This window comes from Sipha flava, unplaced genomic scaffold (assembly GCF_003268045.1).
Source record: "Sipha flava isolate LNK unplaced genomic scaffold, YSA_version1 23_pilon_pilon, whole genome shotgun sequence".
NCBI lineage: Eukaryota > Metazoa > Arthropoda > Insecta > Hemiptera > Aphididae > Sipha > Sipha flava.
In genome coordinates, this window is record NW_020272884.1 from 1,422,707 (window position 1) to 1,441,400 (window position 18,694).

Sequence of the window (18,694 nt, forward strand, 5' to 3'; positions counted from 1 at the left end):
ACCTGGTATAGGTACTAAAAAAAAGTTGATAAAATAATATATGTATATTAAATAATAAAAAATGACTAATGAAATAATTTCACTAAATAATTTTGAAATACTTTTCGAGGTTATAAGTTCGTTACGTTTTTGCATATAGTCACGTACCAATATATTTTAAAATAACGGTCTGCAGATGGATAATGATGAATTAATAAACATAAATCTTTATAATAATGAATTCTGTTCTTTAATTGAATTTCGTGAACAAAAAATACTGAACTCTGCTGAAAAAACTTGTACGATGACCCATAATACAATCACGTACCCATACACAAAAGTAGTGAAGTACGGTACAATATATTTATTCACGGTTTGTTTTCGCTAAATAAAATTAAAAAAATTTCCTCGAGGTTAGCGTGTTTATGACTCATTTAAAATTTATGAAAATATCTGCAGTTCATTTATTTGAACGTAATGTACCTGCTTCCTGACTTCCTCGTTATTGGTATTTCTAACGAAATGTTAAAAATTACAGTGTAATTCGTAGTTCAGTTAAATTTATAAAAATAAAAAATATATTATGTAAACGAACTATTTGATCAACATTGTTTAAAATTACTCTCATGTGGTGTGATGGCGACGCACGATTTCGTTTACAGAATCATCAATACGTACAGCCTACGAAATATTTTCCAGTATAAACTCATATAATAAAAACGTATACCTGTTTATGTACTACGTTAGATTTTTTAAAATGAAACATTACCAAAAATAGCAAAAAAAAATTGTATGATATTTAATACTGTTGTTAATAATGCAGTACCCGATAAGATCGAGTCCATCATTAATTTTTTCATGTGGATGTTCTTTTATAGTACCAGAGGTATTATGGTGTACAGCATACGCCGAACCATTTAGAACGTTTCTATTTGACCTTGATCGTCAGATTACTATTAAAATATAATATTATACTCCCAGATGGGTTACAATTACTCCAGTAAAAGTAAACGTATTATAAATATTATTATTGACCAAAGAGAAAAGGTCGATTAAATAAACATTTCAACATAACGATGATGGTATTGTGTTATTTCATTATTTGTTCTAAAAACGAAAAATTAAATAGAAACTCAAACTTAACAACTCGTTAATAATTAATGATTAAATGCGATAAATAGCTTTGTAAAAAAAACTTTTTAATGCTTAGAACACGTGGTCGGATCATTTACAGTTATAATATGTACCTATATTATAAATATTCAGTAAAATATTAATTACAACTTTGAGATAATATTTATATCTTTTTTAGTGTACAAGTAATGCTTACTATAATATAGTAAGTATTTTTAATTACTCTTCTATTTTTAAAACTCATTAATTCAAAATTATGATTAAAACGTAGTAAAAAAATCTGTTAAAAATACAAAAAATCCCTACAAAATGACTATTTACTTATCCTATATATCTAGGTACTACAATATGTTTTACGCATACCACAATATAATATCAGTTGTTAAAAGTTAGAAAAATATAATTCACATGCACATTCACATTCTTGTTGTTTTAAAATTCTTAATTATTCAAAAGAAAACTAATTATTCTAGAAATCTCCACGAATACGAAACAACGTACCTAACGTATTATTAATTTCATGACGGCTTGTAGTTTCTTTCGTTCGTAATCTCACAACTAATTCGAATGTTTTCCCCACCGACAAACTTCGGATTAGATAAATTACCAATTTGAAATATCTAATATGAGTTCATGTTTTTATTATAATAGACATTTATATATCGTTTTGGTTTCGAAAGCATTTGTAAGTGCTATGTTTTTTATTAGAAGTATATTGAAATTAAGGAAATTTTAATTATAAGTTATTTTTATAAAAGTGCCTTCATGTTATCTAATGCGTATATTATTAATATTTGATTAAAACAATATTTTTATTTATTTAGTTAAAAACGATAGTCCGAGTAAAGAGTTGTAGTACTTTTATTACAATTTTACATTATGTAATTAAATCAATTGTTTATTGATTCAAATGTTATTTATACTTCAATAGCATTACAATATTCTTTTTCTTTTTTTTTTTATAAAGAAATTTATTGTAATAAGAATAAAATAATATATAAAATACATGTAGTACATCTTTAATAAGAAATTTACATTTTAGTGCATAAAAATTCTTTAATAATTATTACGTTTTTCTTAATCTAAATATTTGACCAAGTTATCACCCTGAAATTGTAAGTGTCCATCGTGCCTTTCAACCCAACGAGTTTCGCATATTCCTTGTACATTTATTCCTTGAAGCTCCTCTTCAAAGACTTTGTGACGTTTTGCTGAAGCATTAACGAAAGCTACTACTTTCCTCATAGTTGCTGAAGCATTACGACAATATGTAACTTTTGAAGATTTGGCTAATGAGTTGTTCAAAATATGGTTATTGCATGGACAATGCTTAGCGTTAATGGCCTTTTTAGAAAGTTCGTGAACTGCGCCCTTAGTTTCAGAAGCTATCACAGAGCCATCACCTATGCCAACACACCATGCCAAATCGATATCAAATTTAAAGCAAAGATCTTCTACTATGCGTGACAATGCAACGTCTGTTAATCGATGCTCTGCATTTGCGTCCTCAACATGAATCATCTCGTAAGCATTACAAAAAGTTAAAAATTCCTCCTTGATTATTCCATTGTAGAAGTATCGAAAGGAGAAACTCAGCTACTCAGTGTGAGAGGTATCAGTTGTTTTATCAAATATTAATGAAAATAATTTTGCTTCTTTTACTCTAGCTAAAATAGTTTCTTGAATAAAATCTTTGCATATATCAATAAGTTCATTTTGCTAATATACGTTGCATTGGAATTCGCCATTTCTAAATGCTGTGTAACGTTTGTCTCTCCTTTATGTGTAGGATTGTCAAAGTATACGTATATATATATCTTATTTCAAAGTATATAAGACAATGTTTTATATAGAAAATAACTATTTTTCTTTTTATTTGAATAAATAAAAGTTATAAATGTGACACAAACATATATAGCATTTAGATGAAGGTATATTACTGATTAATATAGTTTTAAATGGTTGAATGATTAGCGAAAAACAGTCCCTCTCAGGTCGCAAGAACTGCTTGGCTTGTCCGCGGCAATATGGTGGGCGGTTGAACCAGCGGTGGGGTCCTGGACTGAGGTGGAAAAAACAACTGGCAGCGGCATTGGGGATGGCAGCTAACGTTCTTGGTTGCTGGGGATGTTGACGTCACTGTTGACGGAGGTCAACTGGCAAGTTGTCTAGTTTACTTTTCCACGGTGTACTATATCACATACAGTAAAATACAACTAATTGTATTCTGTATGCATAGTACCCGTAGAATTTCAGCTGGACAACTGCGAGAAAGGTGATATTGTGGTTGTTCGGCCGGGTATTTAAGCGTGTATGATCTTGATGTGTATAGCAGAGTGTGGATTGGCGATGTTTTGGTTTTTCTTAATTTTTCTTTTAAAGTGAAGATGTATTGTGACGTGGAGTAGTTTTGAGAAGTGATTACAGATATATCTTGATGATTTTTTAGAAGTCGAAGGAATGAAATTAATTTTATAGTTTAAAAAATGTAAAAGAAAGTGAAAGAAGAGCGCTCTATATTGAGTATTAAGTGACGCGAAAGGTACGACGCGCCGCGCTTATCAAAGAGAGCAGGTGCGTCGGCGCCGGTTGCGCAATCGGAAACCGCTAGGTGGCGACACATACTTGATTCACGCCACAGCTGACTAAGAATTAAGTCACCACATTCGATAAGAAATCTTAGAAGAGCTCTAAAATTTCCCTCTTGATTTGCCACCACACTATTTTGATCATTTTCGACAAAATTTAAACTTATATTCCCGTCATCCCTATGCCCACGCAACGGAATATTTTGACGGCCACATAATATAATTGTACTGACAATTGGTCGCAAACGATCTCTATTTTCTTTAATTTGCGCTAATCGTTGCTTACAGACTTGATTAGCAACATTAAGGTCAGGAGTATGGTAATTTACAAGAAAATTTTTTCTAGCTTCAACCGACATTTGGTGATATTTATTTCGCTGGTGTGTTAATAGTGATCCTTTTTCTCCTAGTAGATCATCAAAAGCTTTTAAGGGTTGTTTAACAAGCCGTTTAAGAGTCGTATTTGTTTGAACTCCGCCGCCTGGTCTGTAACAAATAGAGCGCAATATTTACAATGCAGCCCTTGGTCTTTATGTGATAAAACGAGCCAATGGAATTTATCAAGATGAGATTTTTGAGCGTACTTTTTAGTTTGTTTTCCATTCTTGGTTACCACACAAAAAGGAAATTCATAATTTATAGGCGGGATCCAGTGTTTTTCAAGTAGATTAGCTTTAGTAAAATTATCAATGTTTTTCTTCCCTATAAAACAACCAATATCTGAAGAGTAATCTAAATGTACAAGGAAGTCTTTTCTCTGTTTTGACTCGGATGCAGATAACGTATACGGTATGTCAATCGCCAAACTATTTCCTTGATCGAAATTAGATATCAAAGTAGATATAAATGAATCATTTTGTCGATTTCAGACTCAAATTTTAACTATTTAGTAAAGAATGTGTCAATTTTTCTTCCCGACCCGCTAGTTCGTTTAAATGAATCACCCTAAATAAAAGAGAGACATTTATTTTTACTATTTCAATCGTAGTGTATTAATGGCTATAAGAGTATAAGACATCGATATCAAAAATTGTAAGAAGTCAATTTATATATGTTTTAATAATAATATTATTGATAGATTTCTTTACATAATAAATAAGTAATTTTTAATTTAAAATGTAATCATATGTTATATGTTATAAAAATAAAAACTTCATTTTTTGTATAAAATACATGTTTATTACGAAAATAATAGGTTGCATAAAAAGGTAAAATTTAAAAATTATAAAAATATAAGTACTCACCACCGTTCTTTATTACTCGACGACCGACACACTTGTCAGTTGTTTAGACGTTCACAGCAAAATAAAAAGAAATATAATATGATATAGCGAATAACGATTAACCGATTACGGCCGTGCATCGTGCGAAATATATAATATTGTAGATTATAGACATATTAATATTATATATATTATACGGGTTGAGAATAATCTTATCTTTCAGTCGAACAAGTCCACTGAATTTTTATTTTTATATTTACTCGATAACAAAATAGTATTAGTAATGTGACGCGACCCTAACAATACTCGCATCGTCAATCAATTTATAATTGCTATTAATATTCTTAGAAGTATGAATTTTGATGTAAATTTTGATTTCTATGTACTAGTGGTGTAGTTGATGTAGTTGTAACGGATATACATAATATTATATACCACTTTTTAGTGTGAAAAAAATATCCGTGAAATAAATCAAAAACGCAATTTATGCATATTAATTTTTCGATAAACACAAACTACGTAGTCTTGATGTTTTTTGGGAGGGTCATGACCCCCATGACCCCCCCTTAAATCCGCGCCTGTCCTATACAAATATGTTTTTTTTTTATTTTTTGATTTGAATAATTTAAAAAATTTTTACCAACTATAAGATAAGCAGATGATATATTAAAAATGAAAAAACCTCAAATAATTAAAATACATACTGCGTTTGTTTTTGATAAAAATTATGAATACACATTTTACAAGTTTTCGTATTTTTTTGTTCCCATTAACCCATTCAGTAATCCGCCAATCAATCTACCGTTCGGGCTGGAAACTAGTGCTCTTGATTTGATGTGGGAAATACCCAGGTACCCAGAAACCCGGGTACCCGTTTATCCGGATAATACCCGATTTTGTGGGTAGTGGGTACCCACATTGATTAAATATCATTGATATTTAGTATACATAGATATATCATTGATTATATATACATATATATATTTAATCAATGGTACTCATTACCCAAAATGTTCGGGTAACCGATAGTTTTTGAATACGTAAACGGTTTAGCTAAGTCTTAACTGCTAAGAGGTCATCAGTATTAAATTATACATTACACAATTATTCAAATAAAAAATATTAAATTATTTCCTCTTTTAAATTATCAAAATTATGTTTTAAAAATAAATCTTTAGTATTTTATATGAGTGTTATTATATTTCAATAATTAGTTTGTTCGAGTATAATGTCGAATAACATGTTAAAAGCTATTATAAAGCCTATATTTAAATCTTGCAGATAACGGATATAGTGGCCGTATTCGTTACCTTTTATGTGTACGCAGATAATAATAAGTAATCACAGTCAGTGGCGTACATAAGGGGGAAAGAGGCGTTCAAACCCACCCTTAGGGCCAAAAGAAAAAAGAAAATTGTGATATTGTTGATGGCGTGTAATATATTCATAGTTTCATCGTTACGCTTTGAACTTAAAATATACAACTATACAAAAATTATAATGCTACTAATTTACTGTAATGTAAAAGTAAACAGTAAATTGTTGTAAAGTTGTATAAAATAATATCTATTTAAAGCAGTTATCTGTGCAACGAAAAAAAAGATGACGAAATTTATCATGTTTCAGAAAAAATATGTATTTACATACAAATCCCAGCTCTAGTAATGAGAATACAAACCTGATTCATAACGGGTACCCGAAATGTTGTAAATCGGGTAATATCCGTAAAATCCGGGTACCCGGGTAGTACCCAGGTATCCGGGTATCAAGAGCACTACTGGAAACAGTATTTGTTTAAACCAGGGCTTAAAACCGTTCCTAATAAAGTTGGTAATCGGCTCCGGTAAGATTCGAAAATTATTTAAAATCGGTAACCGGTTATCGTTTAATTTTGATATTATGGTAACCGGTAACCGTTTCTTTAAGGATATTTCAAAAACTATAATAACCGTTAAGCCGGGTTCACACTACACTGTGATGTGTATTTTACTAGACCGTGTGCTTTGAAAATTTGTGATACCAGTTATACCAATATATATCTATGGTATATATATATATATATATATATGGTGATACTATCAAATATTGCTTACATATTTTATCAGTTTTTTTATTAGATATAAAATATTTTCATAAGTTTCAATAAATAATAACTGATGAATAATAAAATTATATAGTAGAAGGTATGTATTATAATGCACTTAATGCACTTAAAAAGTACAAATATGCTTAAAAAATATGCACTTAATTTTTTTTAGTGCAAAAATTGTTGATAAATAAAGATATTTTATTAAATAAACTCGTACATAACAGTACAAATGGTGTTAGTATATTATACTTAGCTAAACATAATTTCTAGGTATAAATATATAAGATAAAATAAAATATAAGTAAAATAAATAGCTTGAAATTTTAAATTTTCTTTCAAAATGTTCTCATTAGGTTTTCCATAGTATCATGAAAATAATTTCAAGGTTACTTAGCAATAAATTTAATAGCCCAATAAAATCATGCAAATGCAACACTTTCTGAGCCCTTTGTTATTATGAATAATATTATTATAGAATATTAAATTATTACTATTAAAATCGGTAACCACACGTTCAAGAGTTGGATAAAATCAACTTCACGGTATCTTATGGTTAGTGAGGTAACTTGTGATTTATTATACGGTATACCTTAATGTAACAATATGGTTCAACCAATCAAAGATAATTATTTTAGAAGACACGACGCGGCACGGTGTAGTGTGAACCATAGACATATTATGATAATATGTATTATAATATTATAATATTATAATAATATTATTATTATAATATTATGTAATATATTATCATAATATGTCTATGGTGTGAACCCGGCTTAAAAGCCGATGATAAGGTTTTTTGGGAATCGGTTACCGGTTAAAACCGTTTTTAAAAATCATATTTTTCAATTTTTTAATCATATTTTTAAAACCATTTATTTAGGCGATTCATGGGTTGAATATAACTTTTATTATTACAAAATCAAAAACTTAATATGCTTTAATTTGGTCGATTTCACTCAATTTCAATATTTATTTGTTCAAACTGCTTTAAAGTTTAACACATATTATGATTAAGATAATGATAATTAAAAAAATAAATTGCATAAAAAAATGTTATTGTTATAATTTTCTTATTTTTTACGGTAAAAAACCAAAATTAAATATAATAATTTTCTAAGATGATACTAATATTGATACATTGCCGCAGAACTTTTTGGTTGTATTGTTTATAATACAGTATCCCAAAAAATGGATGAGCAGATATTAAAACGACAGTATTAAAATATAAATACTAAATGGGCTCTATTATTAAATTGCTCTATTCCACCAACTATTTCGTAATAGGAATCAGCGCACGACAACGTTTATGACGGTATTTATAATGTATAGTTATACCTATATATATATATATGATCACAACAGATAAGCAATGCTCGACGGCTATTAATTGGGCCTATTTGGGACTAATTAATTATGAAAAAAATTTAAAAATAGCTGGAAAATTAAATTCAACTATAATAGTAGAATATAATCATGACATCATTTAATTATTAATACCACGAAAAAACCGTTAATTATTTTGGTTGGGAATAGGTTTTGGTTGTAAAATCGGGATTGAAAATACGAGGTAATCGCTTTGATATTAATATTTAGATATTTACCTAGATTACCAATAACCAATAACTGCTTTCAGCATTCCAAAACTAAAAGCGGTTATCGGTTCTCAAATTTACGGTTTTTTACCGGTTTTCGTTATAAACCGGTTATCGGTTTTGAATACGATCAAGGCTCACCAGTAATCAAACCAAATCGTTTATGCATAACTACTTCCTCAAGTATTATACGATCGAAAGAATATCATACCGATGAGATACAAGAGATACACGACAGTGGCATCTGTAGGATTAAAAGTCATAACAGATAAGATTATTTCACATAGCTGTCGTTATTACATTAGTCAGTTGGTTTATTACATAAATCATACTGTCGATAAGGTGATCCAGAAACTTAATAAATTCGTTTAAAATGTTGAAAAAATTTTAAAATATTATTTTCAAAATTTAATTGTTATTTATGATTTTTCAATAGCGAAGCTACATATGGGACAAAGAGACATTGTCTAACCATCTTTTGATTGTATTTTTGTTGTGCATTGTAAATGCACTGGCGCCTGCTGACAAGTGCATTTGTTCTTTTTTTGTGTTTTCATAGTTTGTATTGAATATAAATATAAGTATTATCGATATCGCAACTAATTATTCCGGTTTCCAAAAAACAAAGAGTTATACACGTTATGTTCGTCATGGGGATGCAATTGGGCAACGACCAAAACTCGTCTATTCTTGCGCATTCCCACCACTTTTCAGCGCGCAATCACTTAAGCGCGTTCACGTATCAGTAGGTGCGCGGTGAAGTGGGATAGGATAATTAGAATTCGAGGCGGCAGAGCATACGCGCTAAAAAGTGGTGGGAATGCGCAAACAAGTTACGTTCGAACAAATTAATTAAATTTGCTATGGAGAATAAACTTTCACAAGCATATGTTGACGAAAAAAAATTGAAAGTATAAGAATTATAATACATTTTAAAATGAATATAATTTGTTCCTTTGATTTTCTAATAACTAACATTTTGTAAATGGCATAATTTATTTTTATACAAATTTTAAATTAATTCAATTTTTTTTGAGTGCCATTGAAATTTAGTGAAGTATCATATTTGACATCCGTGTCATAGGTTTGCAATCCCTCGCTTATAGCATAGTCGGGCAAAAACAAATCCAAATAAAGAATAAAATATAAAAACATGAATAACTAATTTATTTATGAATAAAGCATAATTTTTTGTTCTGAATAATTGTGGTGTACTTAATAAAGAATAAATTTATTCATTAAATTTATGAATGATATTAATTTTTTTTTAACTTGTGTATTTTACTTATCACAATTATATGGGAGTGAATTGTGCCCTATGAAGACCTAAATTTTGGTAACTAAACAGGTTACTAGCAGAAAACTATTATAGAAATGTTATCACCTTAGGCGATTTTACATTAATCTTTGTAAATAGGTATATCGGTAAATTACCAAACACATTTTTATGTAAATTTCACATAATTAAACAATTTAATAATAATTAATGATTCAATAATAATTCAAGTATAACAATAAAAATAACAATTTGTTATAGTAACTATAATAACCTATGTGTATCAAGAATAATAACATTTTTATGTATATTATATATTATTTAAGTTTAAATAATAAGTCCATTATTATTATACATCATTATTTAGGATTTAAATTTAATATTTATAAGATTATACGGAATAACAAATAAAAATAAAAATCAATAATAAATCAATGAAGAATAATTTTTTATTCAAATAATCAATCAAATAATATTTTATTCGACTAATGCCAGGTAAAGTTGCATAATTCAGCTAGTTACAAATAAAATAGCATATAAATAATACTTAAATATCCAAGTGAAGTATGGGAAAATCTAAATTTTTAATCGTAATGGATTATCCAGTTTTTATTCGGAACTGAGGGAATAGGTAAAGATGAAATAAATCACTTTATCAATAGCAATATGAATTTAATTAAGGAAATAGCCCAATTAGTTGGTAAAATTTCTTTCATCAAAAGAGTTCCACTTGGAAATAGTATCAGTAGACTTTTTTCAGACCAAAGTTAACTTTTTTTAAGACATCTTAAATATTTAGTAGACTTCTAGACAAAATATTACATCAATATATGAAAGCACTAAAATGTTCTAATTAGTGAGACACTAGCACTATTAATTTCTATGATATTTAGTAGTCTGAGTAATAAATACTTATGCAATTGATTTAGACAAACAATAAATTTTCTAATGAAAATATTAGTAAACTAAGAAGTGTTATTGAAGTGAACAAAACATTTAATTAGCCGATTGCCAATGAAATTCTTTATATATTTTAATAAATAATCAATAATTTACATATTCAATTTACAAGTAAGTAATTAAAATACACATAAAAATATTTAATATGTACAAATATTTATAAGAAATTGGTTGAAAATAAAATAAAATACAATAATTACAATTTAATGTTAAATAAAAACTTGATTTTAACATAAAAATGAATAAAAAAAATCCCAACCCAATAAAAAATAGATGTTCGATAATATTGTCATTAAATTAAATGATTGTTAGTACATAAAAGTTGAATGAATTAACTTTTGAAAAAATAAATAAAACATATATTTGTACTGTAAAAATATTTGAGAAAAAATGTTTTTACATTAATTTAGTATAGGTTGAAGAGGAACATAAGTAATGTTGGACACAATAATTTATGTAAAACTATTTGCCTACTGTAACTAAACCTTTGTAACATCCATTTTTTCTACGGATTAAATCAGCCCATAGGACACGGATGCCACAAGCTGGACATTCGCCATCTATTGGTAAAATGTGATCGGATGAGCCTAAAAATCTTTTGGCAAGACATAATACATGGGTGATTGCTTGACAATCGGGTTCTAAACAATATAGATAAGTGTCTGGAGAACAATTACGAGCACATAAAATACATATATGGCTTTTGAAGTTGACGTTATTAGATGGCATAACTTTTTTACACACTATTGGTCCATAACATATAGGCATATGCATGGGTGGAAATTTGTCATCCTATGAAATAAAAAGTTAGTTTTTTACTATTCATTATGGAAGTAAATACACAACACTATATTTTACTTACACTGAAATCTCGTTGATATTTTGCATTAAGCCATCGTATATTTAACGCTAAACGGTTCCAAGGGCATATACGCAACATTTCTGAAAGTATACGAATATAGTAGTCATATACTTTTTCGGTCCTCAGTTTTGGCCCTAAATGTTTCAACCGTCTGGATTTCTTGGGATTTTGCCATGCCCATTCAAACTAAACAAGAAAAAACAAAAATACCATTATTATTGATTAACTCATGTTGAATTTCATTGACTTCGGACGTACCCTAAGTGCCGATATATCATTAGGAAACCCATGTATTATTAGAACCATTTCCCTGTAAACATTTAAAGATATATTAATAGTAAACAAAGATAACAATATATTTTCATCATCTTAAAATTATGATATTTTTAAGTATTATTACCATGGACCTCGAATACTAGTTTTTCTGGCTCCACCGCTTTTTACACCTTTGTTGTGCTGTTTTATACGGCGATTAGGATCCTTGGTGTAGCCGATATAAGTCCTTCCTTTAAATCTTTCATTCAGACAGTATAATAAGTAAACACCGTAGAAATCTTCTATTTCTTCGGCCATAGCAAGATATCAATAATAATAGGAATAATTAAAATTCAACTTTCCATGTTACTCAATGTTAATGGTAAATTTTATAAAAATGTAAGCAAATTCGAGAACAGTTAAACATAATTTCTTTTCTTATAAACATTTTATACTAGTTATATTTATCAATAAAAATAATCGGAAAATTGAAAGTTTTTCATTACATAAACGAAGTTTGATTCGTTTGAATTTCCTGTAATCACAATAACCATGTTATCACGTGTCTGAGTATGATATATTGTGGTGCACGGTGGTATCCACGGTTTAAGATTTACTTAAACCGTTGTGGTATATTAGTTCTTCATTAGTACCCGGTATATGGTATACCGCAGATTTGGTCAGGTTATTAGTTTACCATAGGTTATTGGTATATCAAAGGGTTAAAATGGATCTGATCTTAACTAATTAATTTCGTTATTTTGTTTGAATTGATAATTTAAATGTATGAATTATTAAATTTTTTTTCAAATTTAATTTTAATTTAATGGATATCATTTTTCTTTTAAAAAGGAGTCAGCGATTGTTCGCGTGTTGAACGTTGTCGATAAAATGCAACTGATATCTAAAAATCGATACAAATCAAAGAAATTCGTTGCCCCTAACCTGTATTCTATTCTCGCACAAGACACATTCCTACTATTTTTGATGTCTTGCTATGGCCGAAGAAAATGAAGATTTCTACGGTGTTTACTTACTATACTGTCTGAATGAAAACTTCAAAGGAAGGACTTACATTGGCTACACCAATGATCCTAATCACCGTATAAAACAGCACAACAAAGGAGTAAAAAGCGGTGGAGCCAGAAAAACTAGTATTCGAGGTCCATGGTAATGATAATTAAAAATATCGTAATTTTAAAATGATGAAAATACATTGTTATTTTTGTTCATTATTAATACATCTTTAAATGTTTGCAGGGAAATGGTTCTAATAATACATGGGTTTCCTAATGATATATCGGCACTTAGGGTATGCCCGAAGTCAATGAAATTCAACATGAGTTAATCAATAATAATGGTATTTTTGTTTTTTCTTGTTTAGTTTGAATGGGCATGGCAAAATCCCAAGAAATCCAGACGGTTGAAACATTTAGGGCCAAAACTGAGGACCGAAAAAGTATATGACTACTGTATTCGTATACTTTCAGAAATGTTGCGTATATGCCCTTGGAACCGTTTAGCGTTAAATATACGATGGCTTAATGCAGAATATCAACGAGATTTTAGTGTAAGTAAAATATAGTGTTGTGTATTTATTTCCATAATAAATTTTAAAAACCAACTTTTTATTCCATAGGACGACAAATTTCCACCCATGCATATGCCTATATGTTATGGACCAATAGTGTGTAAAAAAGTTATGCCATCTAATAACGTAAGCTTGTTGGACGGCAGTTTCAAAAGCCATATTTGTGTTTTATGTGCTCGTAATTGTTCTCCAGACACTTATCTATATTGTTTAGAACCCGATTGTCAAGCAATCACCCATGTATTATGTCTTGCCAAAAGATTTTTAGGCTCATCCGATCACATTTTACCAATAGATGGCGAATGTCCAGCTTGTGGCATCCGTGTCCTATGGGCTGATTTAATCCGTAGAAAAAATGGATGTTACAAAGGTTTAGTTACAGTAGGCAAATAGTTTTACATAAATTATTGTGTCCAACATTACTTATGTTCCTCTTCAACCTATACTAAATTAATGTAAAAACATTTTTTCTCAAATATTTTTACAGTACAAATATATGTTTTATTTATTTTTCAAAAGTTAATTCATTCAACTTTTATGTACTAACAATCATTTAATTTAATGACAATATTATCGAACATCTATTTTTTATTGGGTTGGGATTTTTTTTATTCATTTTTATGTTAAAATCAAGTTTTTATTTAACATTAAATTGTAATTATTGTATTTTATTTTATTTTCAACCAATTTCTTATAAATATTTGTACATATTAAATATTTTTATGTGTATTTTAATTACTTACTTGTAAATTGAATATGTAAATTATTGATTATTTATTAAAATATATAAAGAATTTCATTGGCAATCGGCTAATTAAATGTTTTGTTCACTTCAATAACACTTCTTAGTTTACTAATATTTTCATTAGAAAATTTATTGTTTGTCTAAATCAATTGCATAAGTATTTATTACTCAGACTACTAAATATCATAGAAATTAATAGTGCTAGTGTCTCACTAATTAGAACATTTTAGTGCTTTCATATATTGATGTAATATTTTGTCTAGAAGTCTACTAAATATTTAAGATGTCTTAAAAAAAAGTTAACTTTGGTCTGAAAAAAGTCTACTGATACTATTTCCAAGTGGAACTCTTTTGATGAAAGAAATTTTACCAACTAATTGGGCTATTTCCTTAATTAAATTCATATTGCTATTGATAAAGTGATTTATTTCATCTTTACCTATTCCCTCAGTTCCGAATAAAAACTGGATAATCCATTACGATTAAAAATTTAGATTTTCCCATACTTCACTTGGATATTTAAGTATTATTTATATGCTAATATATTTTCAATACCACTAGAATGAAGAGGTCCATTATTTTTTTACAACCTCCTCACTTAAAAATATAATATAACTAGTCCAATTATGCAACTTTATCAGTGAAAAAAAAAAATACTTATTTTAAGTGAGATCAGGTTACTGTAGGCGAGGGATGGCAAACCTTTGACACTGATGTCAAAGATGGTACTTGACCAAATTTCAATGGCATGCAAAACAAAATTTTATTAATTTAAAAATGTTCACAAAAATAAATTATGCCATTTACAAAATTTTTGTTATCAGAAAATCAAAGGAACAAATTATATATCATACATTTTAAAATTTATTATATTTCTTATACTTTCAATTTTTTTTGTCAACATATGCTTTTGAAAGTTTATTCTCCATAACAAATTTAATTAAATTGATGAAAAGAAATGATTTGACCAATAATACAATTGCTGCTTGTATTTCATTAAAAATTATAAAGTTCACATCTGACAGCAACATTCTATCCATTAAGTTAAGAAGCAGTATAAAATAATCAAATATACAATACTAAATTTAAGGATATTTAATAAATCAACATTTATAAAATCACAAATATATATATATAAATACTTAATAAAAATAATGTAATAAATCTGTAATTTTACTTTTATCCTCAGAAAATATAATTTCCATTCAACATTTGAATGATTTTCAAAACCCAAAGTAGAAAAAGTTGGTACTTTACTCAAAAAAGGTTTGCCACCCCTGCTGCTATAGGCAATTAAAAAATTGTTTTAATCATCCTTTTTTCTTTTATTCTAATCCAGACTTAGAATTGGCAGCAATTTTCTTTTCTTAAGCTTATTAGCTTATTATTTGGCTGCTTAGCGGCGATCTAATTGACATTTTTAACATAAAACCAAGGCGAATGTGTTTTTTTGCCGCTTTGTGCTATGGAATATTAAAATCTAAATAATTAATTATCTTGTAAACTTGAAATTAAACCTTAAACTTATACCGCAGTGTACTTTTTTTATTTTAAAAAAGTTGAGATATCAGATAAGTATTTTCAGAAAACATGTGTAACAAAATTTCCATTTTAACATTTATATATATATTGATTGATCCAATCCCCTTATCCTCATGCATATGCTATTGTTATATTATAAACAATAAATGCAACGATACTGCCTTTTTAACAGAATTACACTATAGATTTTGAATCACAAAATGTTTATTAAGAATATCAAATTTACACGTACACAAATTGTATTATAATATTTTAACATCACAGAACATATAAATCATGTTTTTATATAATATACTTTATGTAAAAAAAATACATATATTATATGAAAAACAATCACAACCACAAAGGTCATTATAAAATACAGTACAGCAAAATAGTTAATAGTCATTTAACAATAAATAGTATTAACACTATAACTGGCTACAACTGGACACTGGCTAGACATGTTATTGATTGAATTATAATTAAATAGTAATTAACAACAATAATCAAAATTTAAACACTACTCGAAACAACTTAATATTGTATAATAACTTACAAAATTTACTTAACATATATTACACACCTACTGTTTAAAGAGAAAAGAAACATTTGAAATAAAACAGTAAAAACTATACATATTATATTAATACACACTTTAAATAATGTACTTAGGCATGTTATAAAACTTTCCATTGCACAAACACCCATTTAATGCATAACTTAGTCAATTTATTACAAATGAAAAATTTTTAAAGATTCTCATTGGCACGGCTAGTAAACACTAAACAATAATATATTAATAATAATAATGATAATCGACCAACCAAACATTGCGAGAAATGTGCATTTGCTTAATTTATTAATACATATGTATTGATGTGTATCAAGAGGATTAAAACATCAAAACTATTTTTCAGGAATGCCAAATCCTTATAACACACTTTCAAACATAAATATGTAATATATTATATTATATATTTATAAAATTATTATCATACTTCACTAACATATTTTATTTATTTTTCAATAGATTATATATATATATATATATATATATATATATATATATATATATATATATATATATCTTAAATTATTAATATCACATCTGATTGAGTTATCTTTTCTTATATGAATCATACGGTAACACGAATAATAATGAAAAGTAATTCAATAAAAAAAGAAAAGAAAAAATAAATTGGAATCAATTTAAGTATAGTATAAAATATTAAATTGTAAAAGCCAAAATGAAAATAAAATTAATAAACATTAAAATATTTATCAAAAAAGAAAAACGTATCAAATAGCTACTGAGTAGTCAAGAAATATAAAGAAAATTTACCCTGTTTTGCATAAACAAAATAAATTATAAAAAGGTTACCAATGAACTTAATTTGGTGTTTACTATTTTCCTGTAAACTTAGTACAAAAACGATAAAATGTATTATTTTAAAAAATAATTCACGAGCTTTAATAACCTAAGCAATTTTTTTTTTTTAGATGATACTGATAATTTGCTCCTTAAGTAGAATGTTTCAAATCTTCAGTTACTTCAACACCTTAAATGATTTGAAACAGTAAAAAATATTTTTTTTATTTTACTTATATGCATATAATATAAAATTTTAAATAAATTGAGCACTTAGTACATGGTGAACAGCTGGAATCAGTTTTTTTTTGTATTGGATCTATTACCTTGTTCAAATTGTAGATCAAACTCAATCGTTTTTTCTTCGGGTCTCGAAGCATCTTCCATTGTCTTATCTAGTTCAGGAAATAACCTAGTATAAATGAAGTATGCCACATCATAATTTGACCAATATGATGTGTGTGTATACAACATGGACAAATAATTACTAGCGGACCCTCCAATACTATCTCTCAAAATATAATCCAAGCGATGATTTAAAACTAAATGAAAAATGAAAAATGCCAATTGAAATTATTTTGTAGAAAAAATTAATTAAATGGGAGCTCATACTTTCAATTGGGGTATTATTTCTTGAAGGCGAGCTGTTGCTGTTTTCTGAGTTTGAACTGATTTTACTATCATTATTACTCGACATGTTTAGCCAAGTAGTTAATTTACGACTGAATGTTTCATTTTCTTTTTTTAAATCTGATGCCTTTGCTTCAGTACCATTAGTGTCATCAGCACTAGAATCAATATTGACTATTGGTTCTAAGGAAACATCTGAATAATTCCATTTCACACCATAGGCCTGAATGCTAACAGGTTTATATCGACAATAATCTTTTGCCACTAAGGGTTCAAATCTAAACAAAATATTTAAATATAACATAAAAATTACAAACAATAAACAATGTTATGAATTAAATATACCTATAAGCAACGGGATCAGTAGGATGGTAAATATTGTACACTCTTTTGGCTAACCACATAGGGAATATGTTTAAATTTTCTTTAAACAATTCATTTTGACGCAAAGCCAAGAACACTGATAATGGAGAACCCAAACAAAAAAAATTTTCCAACTAAACATGTTTACAGAAAATTAAAATATAAAAATAAATTCCACATTATGTAGTAACAGATGATTTATTTACCTCAAAATTCAAATGTATACGTGGACTACTATCACTACGTTTAATCTGTAAATCACAAAATATAATATATCTTGATAGATAACTATTAAATATTTAAATAAAAGTAAATGAACTCAAATCCACACATGTCACATTTACCCTCAGACCAAAGGACTGTCCTGAAGTTACTTTCAACAACTCAGTAATCCCCCACTCAAGGGAAGCTAAATACCTTCGCCTCCTACTCGACAGAAGACTCACCTGGGGTCCCCATCTCAAAAGCAAAAGAAAACAACTTAACTCCCACCTACGACCTCTCCTCAAAT

General features: G+C 27.9%; 4 protein-coding genes across 4 annotated transcripts; 1 reads left to right on the plus strand and 3 right to left on the minus strand.

Annotated features, from left to right (window-relative positions):
- Positions 1-2,709: 2,709 nt before the first annotated feature.
- Positions 2,710-5,064, minus strand: LOC112684047. The gene is made up of 4 exons (XM_025555346.1): positions 5,055-5,064; positions 4,286-4,514; positions 3,739-4,187; positions 2,710-2,804 (listed from the first exon to the last, which is right to left on the minus strand). The coding sequence occupies exons 1-4, from the start codon at positions 5,062-5,064 to the stop codon at positions 2,710-2,712; spliced, it is 783 nt and encodes a 260-aa protein (XP_025411131.1).
- Positions 5,065-11,213: 6,149 nt separating this feature from the next.
- On the minus strand, positions 11,214-12,487 carry LOC112684031 (structure-specific endonuclease subunit slx1-like). Its single transcript, XM_025555331.1, has 4 exons — positions 12,107-12,487; positions 11,965-12,016; positions 11,707-11,892; positions 11,214-11,636 (listed from the first exon to the last, which is right to left on the minus strand). Exons 1-4 carry the CDS (start codon positions 12,277-12,279, stop codon positions 11,307-11,309), a joined length of 741 nt encoding a protein of 246 aa, XP_025411116.1. The 5' UTR covers positions 12,280-12,487; the 3' UTR covers positions 11,214-11,306.
- Positions 12,488-12,767: 280 nt separating this feature from the next.
- Positions 12,768-14,149, plus strand: LOC112684030 (structure-specific endonuclease subunit slx1-like). The gene is made up of 4 exons (XM_025555330.1): positions 12,768-13,131; positions 13,222-13,273; positions 13,346-13,531; positions 13,601-14,149. Exons 1-4 carry the CDS (start codon positions 12,959-12,961, stop codon positions 13,943-13,945), a joined length of 756 nt encoding a protein of 251 aa, XP_025411115.1. The 5' UTR covers positions 12,768-12,958; the 3' UTR covers positions 13,946-14,149.
- Positions 14,150-17,104: 2,955 nt separating this feature from the next.
- Positions 17,105-18,482, minus strand: LOC112684028 (probable phospholipase C20G8.02, mitochondrial). Its single transcript, XM_025555328.1, has 5 exons — positions 18,390-18,482; positions 18,166-18,317; positions 17,803-18,098; positions 17,517-17,732; positions 17,105-17,380 (listed from the first exon to the last, which is right to left on the minus strand). The coding sequence occupies exons 2-5, from the start codon at positions 18,222-18,224 to the stop codon at positions 17,343-17,345; spliced, it is 609 nt and encodes a 202-aa protein (XP_025411113.1). The 5' UTR covers positions 18,225-18,317; positions 18,390-18,482; the 3' UTR covers positions 17,105-17,342.
- Between the last annotated feature and the right edge of the window lie 212 nt (positions 18,483-18,694).

Bases quoted from the DNA above. Each gene is read 5' to 3' on its own strand.
- LOC112684047 (XM_025555346.1), bottom strand. The intron at 4,188-4,285 runs GTACGCTCAAAA...TATTTGTTACAG, and splicing joins AATGGAAAACAAACTAAAAA to ACCAGGCGGCGGAGTTCAAA. The intron at 2,805-3,738 runs GTATGTGTCGCC...ATATATGCAAAG, and splicing joins TCAGCTGTGGCGTGAATCAA to ATTTTATTCAAGAAACTATT.
- LOC112684031 (XM_025555331.1), bottom strand. From the start codon at position 12,279: ATGGCCGAAGAAATAGAAGATTTCTACGGTGTTTACTTATTATACTGT. The intron at 11,893-11,964 runs GTACGTCCGAAG...TTTCTTGTTTAG, and splicing joins ATGATATATCGGCACTTAGG to TTTGAATGGGCATGGCAAAA. The intron at 11,637-11,706 runs GTAAGTAAAATA...TTTATTTCATAG, and splicing joins AATATCAACGAGATTTCAGT to GATGACAAATTTCCACCCAT.
- LOC112684030 (XM_025555330.1), top strand. From the start codon at position 12,959: ATGGCCGAAGAAAATGAAGATTTCTACGGTGTTTACTTACTATACTGT. The intron at 13,274-13,345 runs GTATGCCCGAAG...TTTCTTGTTTAG, and splicing joins ATGATATATCGGCACTTAGG to TTTGAATGGGCATGGCAAAA. The intron at 13,532-13,600 runs GTAAGTAAAATA...TTTATTCCATAG, and splicing joins AATATCAACGAGATTTTAGT to GACGACAAATTTCCACCCAT.
- LOC112684028 (XM_025555328.1), bottom strand. From the start codon at position 18,224: ATGTGGTTAGCCAAAAGAGTGTACAATATTTACCATCCTACTGATCCC. The intron at 17,733-17,802 runs GTATGAGCTCCC...TTTTTCATTTAG, and splicing joins AAATAATACCCCAATTGAAA to TTTTAAATCATCGCTTGGAT. The intron at 17,381-17,516 runs GTAATAGATCCA...AAATCATTTAAG, and splicing joins TGATCTACAATTTGAACAAG to GTGTTGAAGTAACTGAAGAT.